At 39.2% G+C, this 13442-nt stretch overlaps 1 protein-coding gene across 6 annotated transcripts in view; it reads left to right on the top strand.

Annotated features, from left to right (window-relative positions):
- The window catches only part of Lin52 (lin-52 DREAM MuvB core complex component), an 82306-nt gene that overhangs the window by 11715 nt on the left and 57149 nt on the right, over positions 1-13442 (top strand). For 4 of the 6 annotated variants that reach the window (XM_027418508.2, XM_027418509.2, XM_027418506.2 and 1 more), the window contains exon 5: positions 66-149. In XM_027418508.2, the coding sequence (XP_027274309.1) occupies positions 66-149 (84 nt within the window). Of the gene's footprint in view, positions 1-65; positions 150-246; positions 333-13442 lie in introns of all 6 variants that reach the window. The other 2 variants (XM_027418510.2, XM_027418507.2) reach the window with 2 other exon arrangements.

The following is a 13442-nucleotide window of genomic DNA, read 5'->3' as shown; positions in this document are numbered from 1 at the left end:
ACCAATCAATTGTTACTGGAGACCAGTGGAAAGAAGTGATACTGAAATAAAGTCTTCTATTTCAGAATTGGGGAGCCTCACCACAGCTAATTTGATGGAGAAGGTACGAGGCCTCCAGAACCTGGCCTATCAGCTGGGGCTGGATGAGTGTGAGTACCCAATTAATTTTATACAAGGTTATACGTTGTATATTTCACAATGAGTTCTATTTATAACTCATGAAAATATACTTTTCCTTTTACCAAGGCAAAGACAAGCCATCAGAAGGTAGGAACTCGGTGTAACTTTGTGCCTTTTATGACAGAATATACTAGTCTGATTGGACTTAAAAGGTAAAAAATTCTTTGTGCAATACACATTTTTTTGGAACTTTTTTGTTTTAAGTGCTATGATATCAACTAAAACTAGCTCAATCTAAAGAGAGACTTTGTTAGTTTGCATTCATTTATTAAAAATCCAGGGCTAGAAATAGCTTTGAGGTTATCTAGCTCTGTGGCCATAATGATGTCATTGATGGTAGTTTTATTCTTGCTTTTGTGTATCCAGGCTCCATTTTACTCATGCCATTAGTCCTAGAGTCTTTGCTGCTGCCAGTAGCTTTTTCTCAGCACTAGGGAAGGTGAGCAAAAAGATACCAATTTGTCTTTTTGAATATCATGATTCCCAAGGGAAGGAAGAGTATCTTTCTGGGAAAGACTTTAGCTGTTCTGTCATTGCACATACTTACATGGCAGAGTCAGAGGACTACTTGGGAGAGCTGATTCTCTTTGCATTATGTGGGTTCTGAGGAGCTTGAACTCAGGTCATTAGATTTGGCAGTGTTCCCTTACCCACTGAGCTATCTTTACTGCCAAGTATTTGTATTTCTAAGAACTGATAATATTGGGATTGGGGTTAGTCACAGTCAACTACTTCAGCCATCTTAATCACGGAACTGAATCTGAACAACAAAGACTGTTTTCCTGCCAGTGTGAGTAGGATGTACACGGTAGTGACATAGATTATGTCACACTTCATAATTTAGCTATTTCAGCTTCTGTAACAGCGTTTTGTAACTTACTGCCATTTTTCTTGGCCATAGTGAATTTATTTGAGGTAAGAAAATATTTTAAGTTAGAAATTGAAATAACATTGATATGTATTGGATTTCTTAGATACAGTCCCTTTGTTTTAGTGTGTACAGTGTATTTGCATAAAAATGTCTTTTTTTGTCCTCTTAGATTATTCATCTACTCTAAGGGTTGTCTTTCACTTGACACCTTAATCTGGTATTTCGATGTCTTGGTATTATTTTGTTCCTACATTAATTGAAAGGATGACATGGGTGAAAAATAAGCAGTAGGAACTGATGAATCCCAGGGGACCAGTGATACTGTTTTCATGCAAATATCTGCCTTGATAAAGATGATGAGATGAAAAAAAGGCAGAAAATATTTAGCCTCAAAGCATGATTGTCATTTCACAGTATTGTTAAATGTTAGTATAGGAATATCAAGAACCTTCTAGGACTGGTAGTAACTAGATTGTATCTTTTGGAAGGTGAGCCTTATGTTAAGCTTTGATTTGGTACATAGCTGTATGTCAGATAACCCTTTGGTGTACAAATTTTAGAATATAATAACTTTTTTTTATAGATTTGTTTCATTTTTAAGTTACTTTTTACCATTCTTGGAAATTTGTTGTTTGTTTTAGTGCTTGGGTTAAATGTAACTTTTCAAGATAAAAGACTTTTTGGTGGGGGGTGGGGTACGGGGGTGGGGTTGAGACAGGTTTTCTCTGTGGCTTTGCAGGTTGTCCTGGAACTTGCTCTTGCAGACCAGGCTGGTCTCCAACTCAGAAAAGTCATTTTTTGAGACTAACTTTGGAGTCTTCAGATCAACTGACAATAGCAAGGTTGCTGTGTGTGTGTGTGTGTGTGTGTGTGTGTGTGTGTGTGTGTGTGTGTGTGTGTGTGTAGACATTTGCCAGTGGAGTGAACGAGTGGTCAATTATACCCTTAGATGGAATGACACACTGTCTAATGAAGCTCATTGACTTAAAAGTGAAGGGATAAAAGCTTCTGAAAATTGCTCCGGTTTTAGGTAATTAGTGTTTTAGTGATGGGAAGTAATGTTTGAAGATGTCATATTTTCTTCTCTTATAGCAGTAGATAATTATAGCATACATACAACATGAAATGTGTTAATTGTTTGGCTTATGTGCTTGAACCTTGCCTCATGACCATTCAGATGTGGGTGGGATGCTGACTTTGCCCTGTGAATTGCAACAGTAGGTTGTTGCCTTTATTCCTGAGACCCATTTAATTGTAGTGAATCCTACTACTGATTCTCTGCAGTTTTTACCCTTTTCTGATTTTATTTTTCTTGATTCTGAAGGTGACAAAATTTTCAGTAGTCACGTAAATGACCTACTTATTTATCATCACTACCTTGGAAATAACTGAAAATAGGTTGTAAAGCTTTGGAAAACTGGGAATCATGTCTTTGCAGCTAGAGCTAAACCTTGGGACTCCGATGCATTGGTTTTTATTGTAACAGCTTTATTGAGCTCCTGTTCATATTCGTGTAATTCACCTATTAATACTGAACAATTCAGTCCACAACACAGTCAAGTCTAGGATATTTTCATTACCACCCCAAAACCGGGCCCATTTGCCCTACTCCTCATTTCTTCTCAAGCTCCTAGGGGTTCAGCCACCCGTAATCTGTTTGATGGCAGCATCGATTTGCCTAGTTTGGAATCATGAAGTATGCAGTCTCTGTAACTGGAGTCTCATTTTATTTTTCTCTTTTTCTCTCTCATTTTCATTGTCTCTTACTTGAAGTGCTGTGTATCAGACCCAGAGCCCGCACACTACTAGATCCCTCCAGCCCTGAATTCTCTTACTGAAATAACATTCTCAGTGTTCAGCTTTGTTACAGAATATGCCAATGCCTCCTTTTGTGTGGGCAAACAATGTTCCTTTGGGCAGGTATGTCACATTGTATTTATCAGCAGTTGAGAGGCATCAGATTGTTGCTACTATTAGACTTGATGGACAGTGCTGCTATGACAAGTCACACATGTTTTTTTGTATAGACATGCATTTTCATTCTCCTTGTATATAACTGGGATCCTATGGTAGCACTGTATCTGGCTTTTTTGGTTTTAGGAGACAGGAACTCTCTGTGTAGCCCTGGCTGTCCTGGAACTCACTCTGTAGACCACGCTGCACTTGATTCCACAGAGATCTTATATTGGTATAAGTTTTAGTGGTTGTACCAAAGAAAAACCAATGCTTCCAAACTCTCCTATTGGTACTCTCTAGGCATGTGCTTTTGAAAAGTAGCTAATTGCATTGAGAAATTATTCTCCATCTACATTTTTTGCTTGTGGGATAGGATGTTGCTGTATAGCCCAGGCTGGCTTTGAACTCATGGTGATCTTCCTACTTGTATTTCCCAAGTGTTGGAATTTACAGGCATGGACTCTACCACATCTAGCTCTAAATGAATCTAAAGGAGAGGTAGCACTGTTGAGTTCTAATTTTAGTCTGTGACTGAAGGAGAGAATAACTGTGACTATACTCTAGGTGTTCTTTGTGGCCTAGTATCAAAGTTCTTTGTCTGGCTTTTAAAACAAGGCCCGTTCAGTAACCTCTGTCTGTAACAAATTAGTAGTCCTTGATGAAGGAAAGAATTCATCTCACATGTGGCCTCTAGATGGCAGCATAAGTCTTACAGTACTTCTAATTCTGGCCTACTGCTTAACTGGGTTTCTGATTTGGGTAAAAACAGTTTTCTGTGGTTCTACCAGACTGTTTGCCTAACTTCCTTCCTTCCCTCCCTCCCTCCTTCCCTCCTTCCCTTTCTGAGACAGGCTCTCTGGTATGTGGCTGTCCTGGGAACTCATTATGTAGACCAGGCTGGCCTCAAACTCACAGGCCTGTGAGTTTGTGCAGGGATTAAAGTCTGTGCCACTACAACTTGCCTTTCAGCTCCCCCCCCCCTTTACTTTTTTTCCCTCCTCTTCTTTTTGGTTTATTGAGACAGGGGTTCTCTGTGTAGTCCTGGCTGTCCTGGAACTCAATCTGTAGACCAGGCTGGCCTCAAACTCAGAGATCTGCCAGCCTGTGCCTCCCAAGTGCCGGGATTAAAGGTGTGCACCATCTGCCTCCACCTCTAGGCCAGAAATGCTTTCCTAAAACAATAGACACTATGTTTATTTTCCTCTTCCTAAAATTTCTACCACTGAAGGTTTTTTAATAGGTCACTTACTTATAGGAGGCACTGGTTAATACAGGATGGAGTGAACTTTGAGAGACCAGAGGCAGGAAGTTGAGGGGAGTGGCAGCAAGAATGGAGGAAAGTGGGCTTGGAGAGTGTATCTTCTAGTTTTGTAATATTCAGGAAGGGGCAAATGCCTGGTGTGTGCTAGGAGATAAGGTGAAGTTAGACTCTATCATGCCATGGTTTTTGTTTTGTTTGAGGCAGTCTCTTGTAGCCCAGGCTGACCTCAAACTCACTGTGTAGTCAAAGATGATCTTGGTTCTCCTGCCTCCACCTCTTGAGTAGTGGGATCACAGATGCCCAGTTAGAGTATGTGGAGTTGGAGATTGCACTTAAGGCTTGTTCGTGCAAGGCAAATAATACTGTGTCAAATGAGCCAGGTCCCCAGTCCCCATAGGGAAGTCAGAAAGGGAGATAAGATACTTGCTTAACAACAAGAACAAAAGCCATCTGATTCTTTGCTATGTCTTTTTGTAGGAAAAACACCTTTTATTTTTACTTTTAGAAATAAGTAAAAGTCATTTTTTCAGAATGGATTTTACTATCAGTATGAAAGCGATGATCTTGTATAGTTGAGTCACACCAGGTGGAAGACAAGTAATACTTCACATGGATATAGTAAGCCCTTTATATATATGATAGATAATTCTTTGCTAACTAGTAAAGGTTTTGGAAATTTAAATTTGACGTAACTGGCACCAAAAAAAAAAAAAAAATGCTTTTGCTGTGTAGCTATCTTTAGATTAAATCTCCACCGGGTTAAGTTCATTTTAAGAAGACCACCATTTTGTGTATAGTTAGGGAATATGTGGCTATCTCATCTTCCAGAAGGATGCTTTCCACCTCTCCTTCCTTTCTAACACCAAGAATTAGAACTTTTTCATTGTTAATTTGGTAGGGAAACAGCAACTGTGAAAGTGGGTTTCATTTTCATATATATTGATCATATCTATTGTTAAGGCAGCAGAATCAAGAAAATATAAATTTAGATCTGGACGTGATAGTGCACATCTCTGAGACTCAAAAGGTAGAAGCAGGAAGGCCAGGAGTTCAAGGGCAGGCTCTGCTGTCTGTTGAGTTTCAGGTCAGCCTGGGCTATTTGTGACCCTGTCTTGGGAAAACAAGGGATACATTATTATAATCTAAAAATATAAATTCAGGAAACTTGATTCAAAAGCACTGCAAAAACTACTGATATTTGCTTTCAAATACCATTCAAAACTTAACCTTATTTCTTTTGTTTCATGCATTACCATAACATCCTGTTTAGATAATAATGCAGTATAAAAATCTAGGCTTCCCCACTTTGAAGGGATCAGGGTTATTTCTCATAATTAGAAATTGTCAATTTAGCTTTTAAATATTCTGTTTAAAATGTATTATGATAATGGGAAATAAAACATGCCAGTATTTTTCATTTTTCTCTTGGTTAACAAATTAGGATACACAAATCCTTAAATTACCTTTAAGGCTTATAAGCATTCATATCTTTTATCCATTAGTCAAGTTATTTCATAAACCCAACATTGCCTTGAAGTGGTTTACTCACAAAGAGGATTTTGCCATAAAATGCTTCTGGTATTTTACTCTTTTGTGATTTGGAGAGGAGGGACAGGATAGAGGAGAGCAGACAGGCCATAAATCAATTAGGATAAGATTGCTTTCAAAGCATCATTTTGTATAATATGTGCTAGATTAGAAGATGTATATTTAGAGGAACTAGTGTGTGTATGATTTATCTCAGTGATAGAATATAAGGCCCTGGGTTCAGTTCCCAGCACTGTAATCACAGAAACACCAAGTATGTTCATGGAAACTAGAGGGATAACCAGGTAAACTGTTATATACTCTTAAAGGATAATGCAGCCATTAAAAATAATGCTAAAGCATTAGAGACCATCCAATGACAGAAAAATACTCACGTGTAAGGACAATACCAAACATAAAAAAGCAGAATATCCATCAGTGAGGTGGCTCAGTGGGTAACTGTGTTCGTTGCCTGACAACCTGAGGTTGATCCTTGCAATGCACATGGTGGAAGAGACCCAACTTCCACAGGGGGTCCTCTGACCTCCACTGCACCACATGGGGTGTGTGTGTGTGTGTGTGTGTGTGTGTGTGTGTGTGTGTGTGTGTGTGTGTAAAATTTAGACAAGGCTTTATGTAGCCCTTAGTGCCTGGAACTCCCTGTGTAGATCATGAGCTGGCCTTGAACTCACAGAGATCCTCCTGCTTCTGTCCCAAGTGCTGAGATTAAAAGTGTGTGATAGCACACCTTGCCCAATAAATAATATTTTTTACAAAGGAGATCATAAAATCAGTTTTCTTTCTTTCTTTTTCTTTTTTAGTTTTGAGAGTAGGAACATAGTTAAGTGTCAGGAAGGAAATGCAAATATATTTAAATTACAAGTGATTTTATATAGGAAAAATACTATTAAAAACAAAGGAAAGGCAGGGCATTGGCGGCACTCGGGAGACAGAGGCAGGTGGATCTCTGAGTTTGAGACCAGCCTGGTCTACAAGAGTTAGTTCCAGGACAGCCTCCAAAGCCACAGAGAAACCCTGCCTCGAGAAACAAAAACAAAAAAAAAAAAAAGAAGGAAAGTTAAATACTATTTTAGAAATAATTGGAGTTATTTAAAAGATGCGTTCCTTGTTTTCCTGAGAGGTTTTTTATCTCTTTGATAGACTGTTTCTAAGTAAGAGTCATTTTGTCAATTAAAAACAGCTGGCCAGCTTTCACAGTCTCTAGTGAGGTTAAAAAGTAAATGAGACTTTTTTACTTTTTTTTCCAACTTTGGCATGTCTTTGCAGAAGTAGAGGTTTGGGAAAGAAGTGCTAAGCTGTTAGTCAAGGGCAAAAGATGATTTTGTTGGCATCTTTTGTGCCAGCCACGGTAGCTCACTCTTGTCATTCTACCACTCAGGAGATGAAAGGAGGAAGGTCATGAGTTGCAGAGCAGACTAATTACTTAGCAAGACAGCAGCTCAACAATAGCCCAAAGGGGCCGGAGAGATGTCTGGGCAGCTAAGAGCACTGGCTGCTCTTGTGGGGACCTGGGTTTGGTTCCCAGCGCCCACAGGCAGCTCGCTTGCCTGTAACATGAACTCCAGAGAGTCTGGTGTCCTCTTCTGGCCTCCTTGGCACCGTAGTTATGCACATGGTGCACATGCATGCATGCAAACATTTTTAGACACAAAAAGAAGCACATTTTTTAAAAACTCAAAGAAGCACCTTTTATTAAGCAAACATGGCCAGTTTTGTCAAGCTTGATTTCAGGGTATGTTGCCTGTCGTTGGAAAATTAAACACTTAGTATTAACTATACAGTGGGAGCAAAGAACCACTTAGAATGCCTGGCAGTCTGAAGTGAAACTGCAGCCACATGTTTGAGAGATAAAACCAGTAAGATTTATCAGATTTTATTTTATTTTTTGCAATAATTCCAATAGGGTTCATGGAATTTGAATCCTTCCTAGGCTTTGAATTTAGGAATGACTGTGTACATGGGGAAATAAATAGGCACATTCTGGTTTTGTTTGTTTGTTTGTTTTTTATAAGTTTAGTTATTGATACTCTAGAGATTTTAATTTAACATATTTCTTGTTTTAGATTCAAGATCAGTCCCTTTGTTTTATCTACTGGTTTGTGATGAAAATATAATCTGGGAAGAAGTGACATTACATGGGAATTTATAAATGAATACAAAGGACTTGGCTGTAGGTACTAGAGAAATAATGACTTTGACATATATAAACGAAAAGTGTCTCCAACCATTAAATCTAAGTTAATAGTTTGTTAAAGGGTCCCGTCATGTAACTACAGAAATCTCTTGATTGACTATTGTAAGAGGTTAAATTTAAGACCCGGTGTTTGGGTAGGATATCGTTCAAGAGGACAGTTGACCCTGACAAGTCTGTTTTAGGATATGGAATGAGAAAACAGAGCTAAAGCGATATTTCTGACATAAAAATATTCTCTAGTATTCCCCATTTTTTTTTTGTTCTTTAATAAAGTTTTAGAGCTGGAGAAATATGTCAGTCAGTAAAGTTCTTGTAGGCAAGAATTCAGGAACAGAGTTCCATTCTCAGAAATCACATTTTACAAAAGCCTGTGCTGAGGAGGTAAAAGCAGGCGGATCCCTGGACTCACTGGTGGCCAGCCCATCCTTTCTTGACAGATTCCAGACTAGTAAAGACCCTGTCTCACAAACAAGGTTGACAGCTCTTAGGGAATAATACCTAAAGTTGACCTCTGGCCTCCACACAGAAATTTTAGAGGTGTGGAGCTGAGGCTCAGTTGATAGACTGCTTGGCAAACATACCTGGGGTCCTAAGTTTGATCCCCAGCTCACATAAAACTGGACACAATGGCACACACCTGTATTCTCAGCAGTTGGGAAGTAGGAGCAGGAGGGTCTGGAGTTCAAGATTATTCTTGCCTACATAGTGAGTTTGAGGCCAGCCTAGGCTACATGAGACCCTGTCTCAAAAATCAATTGAATAGAATGATTATAAACAGAAACAAACATTGTAGTGTATATATCTCAATTTTTATAATATAAACAACCTCATTGTTCAGAACAGAAGTAAGAGATAGCACTTTCACAACATAGAAAGCCTTCCTCGTGCCCATCCCAGTATTTGTCTCTCCCTTTGCCAAAGCTAAGCAGTTCCTGTGGCCCATACAATCTTAGAAGAATTTTGATTAATTTTGGACTTTCCGATGGAATCACAAACAGTGTTCTTTTTATATGTCTGGCGTCTTAAACATTTTATTTTAAGACAGGGTCTGTCTCTCTATGTAGCCTGGCTGTTCTGGAACTCCCTATGTAGACCAGGCTAGCCTTGAACCAGATCAGTGACACTTTGCAGTGAGCACTTGGAAGTAAAGCTACACGGATAAGAGGGTTTACTGTGTGACTCACTCTGTTTCACTACAGTTATCATAACGAGAACCCCCCTTTTTGCTCTCTTTTGTATTTTATGGGGGTGGTGGGCTACAGGGGCAAAGGGTGGATACGCAGGAACAGGAAATGAATTGGATCAAGATTCATGACGTGAAAGACACAGGATAAATAAAAAGAAAGTAAAAAAAAAAAAAGAAAAAAGAAGTACCTCTTGGGACTAAGGAGATGCTCAGCAATAAAGAGCACTTGCTGCTCTTGCAGAGGACCTAGGTTCAGTTCTTAGTTCTTAGCACCCACACAGGTGGCTCACAACTGCCTGTAATGTCAAGTTTGGGACATCTGATACCATCTGACCTCTTGAGGGCATGTGCATGTATGTGGCACACATACAGTCAAACACACAGACTCATATACAACAAACAAATAAGTAAATGGGGCTGGAGAGATGGCTTAGTTGTAAAGCGTACTCTCTGCCCTTGCAGAGCCTTGGTTCAGTTTCTAGCACCCACCTTCCAGCCCATACCTGCCTATAGCTCCAGTCCCAGGGGATTCAGTACCCCCTTTTGACTTCCTCAGGTACCAAGCATGCATGTAGTATACATATATCTGTGTATGATGGCAAACATTTATGCACATTTTAAAAACCTTTCAAACATAAATAAACAAACAAACAAACAAACAAATAAATAAAGGCGCTTTTGAGGAAACTAAGGTTAATGAGGGAAGGTGACAGCTTGAATATGATATAAGGGAAGGAACAATCACATGGAAATTGTCAGCCAGGTGAAGTGTAACCAACATTAAGGACTATAGAGTAAGTGATACTTCAGTTTTTGCAGTCTTTTTTTTTTTTTTTTTTTTTTTCCAAGACGGTTTCTCTGTAGGTTTTGAAGACTGTCTTGGAACTCTCTTTAAAGATCAGGTTGGCCTCGAACTCACAGAGATCCACCTGCCTCTGCCTCCCAAGCACTGAGATTAAAGTGCACCACCACTGCCTGGCTGTGCCACCACCACCGTACCCAGCATCTTTGCAGTCTTAACAGCTTCATTATGAGAATTCAATATAGCTGAGCATGGTGGCATACGCCTTTAATCCCAGCACTCAGAGACAGGCAGATCTCTATAGCTGTATAGAGATCTATACAGCTGTATAGCTGTATAGGCAGCCTGGGCTATACAGTGAGATTCTAACTATATATATATATAATCAATAAAATCTAAGCCACACTTAATATTTTATAGTAGTAAATTTGTAAATAGCAGAATATGAGGGGGGTGATAATGGAAATAGAATTTGAAAATAAGGGATAGGGTCTAGAAATCTGGATGGTAGAATGCAGAGTCTTGGTGACTGGTTGTATGAATTGGAGTTGCAGAGTCCTGGGAAGAATGAAAAATAACTCTTAGGTATTGGAGTGGGAGTAGGTATTTATAATCCCAGTACTTGGGAATTGGATGGAGAATCAGGTTCAGGGTCATCCTTGACTACTTTGTGAGATCAAGGCCAGCCTGGGCTATGTGAGAGATTTCTGTCTCAAGAAAAAGGACTTGTGTGTTTAAAGTTTGAGTAAATATTAGGAAAGAACAATCTCTGACAAGTTTGGGGTAGTCTAGTTATATGTGTATGTACAGACTTTCTAGGAGAAAATAGTGTGGACATAGAACCCAGGAAACAAATATAGATGTCATCAACTCATGGGTTCTAAAGAAAGCCACATGTGAGGAGACCCCCCTCCCCCCAGGAGGCATGTAGCCCATTCAGATTGAATCTTGGTGTGGTAAGAACAAATTTGGCTAAGTAGAAATGGTTAAGAGGAGGGTGGAAAAGTGGGTGATATGGCTCAGTGGGTAAAGGTGCTTGCTACACAAGCCTGTTGACCCGAGTTCAATCCCTGGAACCCTTGTAAAGGCAAGAGAAAATGACTCAACAAAGCTGTCCTCTGACTGTCACACATGTGCTGTGACACTACTCACACATACATCATGTACAAACATACACACTAATAATAATAATAATTAATATAATATTATTATTTCAGAAGGCAGGAGAGAAACTAGAGTAATTAATGTCATTGCAAGACCTAAACTAGCCAAGACCTAAACTAGGGTACTATTAATGGGTGTGGAGAAAGGTGATTAATTTGAGAAAGTTGTAGGAAATAGACAAGTCTTGATGGATTTGCTATGAGAGATAAGGAGAAAGTTGTCAAGCATGGCTTCGGCTTCTGGATTTCTCTCTAGAGCATGTTAGCTAGTGGTATGCACATACAAAGGAAAAGCCAAATGGCGTATCAGGGACTAGAGTCATCTTCTTGCCAGAGATACATTTTTAATAACAAAATATAGGGAAAATGTGTTGATAACATTGGACATTAGGCAACAAACAACAGCATCCCTTTGATTGCTGCAGCTTACTGCTCTGAGTTTCCAGTCAGTAGTGTCAGAAGGACTTCAGGCAGAGTCAGCTGTCTCCCTGTCAGCTGACTTTAGAGCAGCTGAGGAGCTAGAGGTCCAGGGACAGAATGCCAGGCAGATGAGAGCCCATGGAGGTCCGATCTGCACATTCATGTGAGGAAGCCACACGAGGTGAAGAAAGCCTTGTGGAAGGGCTTCGGGAGCCAGCAGAGCCCAGCTCTAGGGACTTCCTACCAAGGTTCAGGTCAGTTGCCTCAAGGAAGGGAAAGGGACTTAGATGACTTCTAGTCTAAAAGGTAACGGAATGGTCTCACACATGTGCTGTTTGAGTCATGCTCTTTATTCTTTAATTCTAATTCTCTTGTCTTAATTGTCTATAATTTTCTATCTCTAATTCTTTAGTTCAAATTCTGTAATTCTAAATTTTGGTTTCAACTCTGTTTTAATTCTTTGTTCCAATTCCCTAATTCCCTACTTCTCTGTTCACCTAGCTTAAACACTTTTTTTTTTTTTTTTTTTAACGGAGACTTGAAGGAAATAATAAAAAAAAATACAAGAGTTACATCTCACTGGTCAAAAACACATTCCTTTGGGTAAGCGGTAAGGGCAGAGTTTCAAGGTTTTTTGAGTAAGACTGGCCAGCTACTGGCCCAGTGAGACAAGCCTTGAGACATAGGTCTTATCAGCCAGGCTTGGCAAGTGAAGAATTGGCATGAATTTTTTTTTGGCTTCTTTGTGTTAATAACCTTGGTCAGACACCTGTGATTCTGACCTTGTGCATAACTATAAAGTTTTTAACTTAAGATACATTTACAAAAACCTTCAGTCTAGTTTGAACTTGCTCTGATGTAAAAATGAGCTAATTGTGTGCAGTTTGTCTTAGGCAGAGGAAAAATTGTTATATTCTTGCATTAGTCTGAGTAAAAAGAACAAAGCAGGCGTTAAGTGTCTTACAGCCTCATGTAACAATAGATCTAGTTATGAAGCATATCCTAGTCTCTTTTCTATATATCAGAATTATACCAATTAATGAGAAGTCATCTTTCTGACCATCCACAGATATTTGTGTGCCCAGTAGATGGAATATTTTCATGAGATTAAACACACAAGCATTGGGAATACACCCAAAATGTTTTTTAGGGAAGAAATGAAGTGGCACTTGAGAGAAATTACAGATACAGGCAACCAGTTTTCAGAGTCTGTGGTCCTGTAAGCCTTGCTAGACAGGATTATTTCCATCAGAGTCTGATGGGTCAACACCTGAATTATCAATTGCCATATGCTGTATACTTTCATGTCCTCCTGTAGAAGGGCTTGGGGGGAATAGTACCTGACACCATTGGATAAGTGTTAGTGCCTACTTAAACCAACCAGACTGGAAAGATGGCAGGATTCAAAGGATATTGTAGAGAGGAGAGGAGTGTGTCTGTCTGTCTGTCTGTCTCTCTCTCTCTCTCTATATATATATATATATATATATATATATATATGTGTGTGTGTGTGTGTGTGTGTGTGAGAGAGAGAGAGAGAGAGAGAGAGAGAGAGAGAGAGAGAGATTGCTTAAAATTAAACCATTTTGGTAGATATCTTGCCAAGCCCGCTAAAGATATCTTCTAAGTGATATCATATTGAAAGACATATATGTGTGCATACATGCTCATACATGTTGTTATGCAGATATATAATTTTTATGTCTGCTTCTATACTAACCTATTCTCTAACATGTTGTTTTGATGTAATGTGCTGTGCACAGACTCCAGAATAGCAGTGTATAACCGTTTTCAGTTTATTGGAGTGATTATTTCAGTTGTCATTTAGGTAATTTTTTTAGCATCTCACTTAATGTAAGTC

The sequence above is a fragment of the Cricetulus griseus genome, chromosome 5 (assembly GCF_003668045.3).
Source record: "Cricetulus griseus strain 17A/GY chromosome 5, alternate assembly CriGri-PICRH-1.0, whole genome shotgun sequence".
NCBI lineage: Eukaryota > Metazoa > Chordata > Mammalia > Rodentia > Cricetidae > Cricetulus > Cricetulus griseus.
The sequence above is the reverse complement of the archived record's forward strand: the minus strand, read 5'-3'. Positions and strand labels throughout refer to the sequence as shown.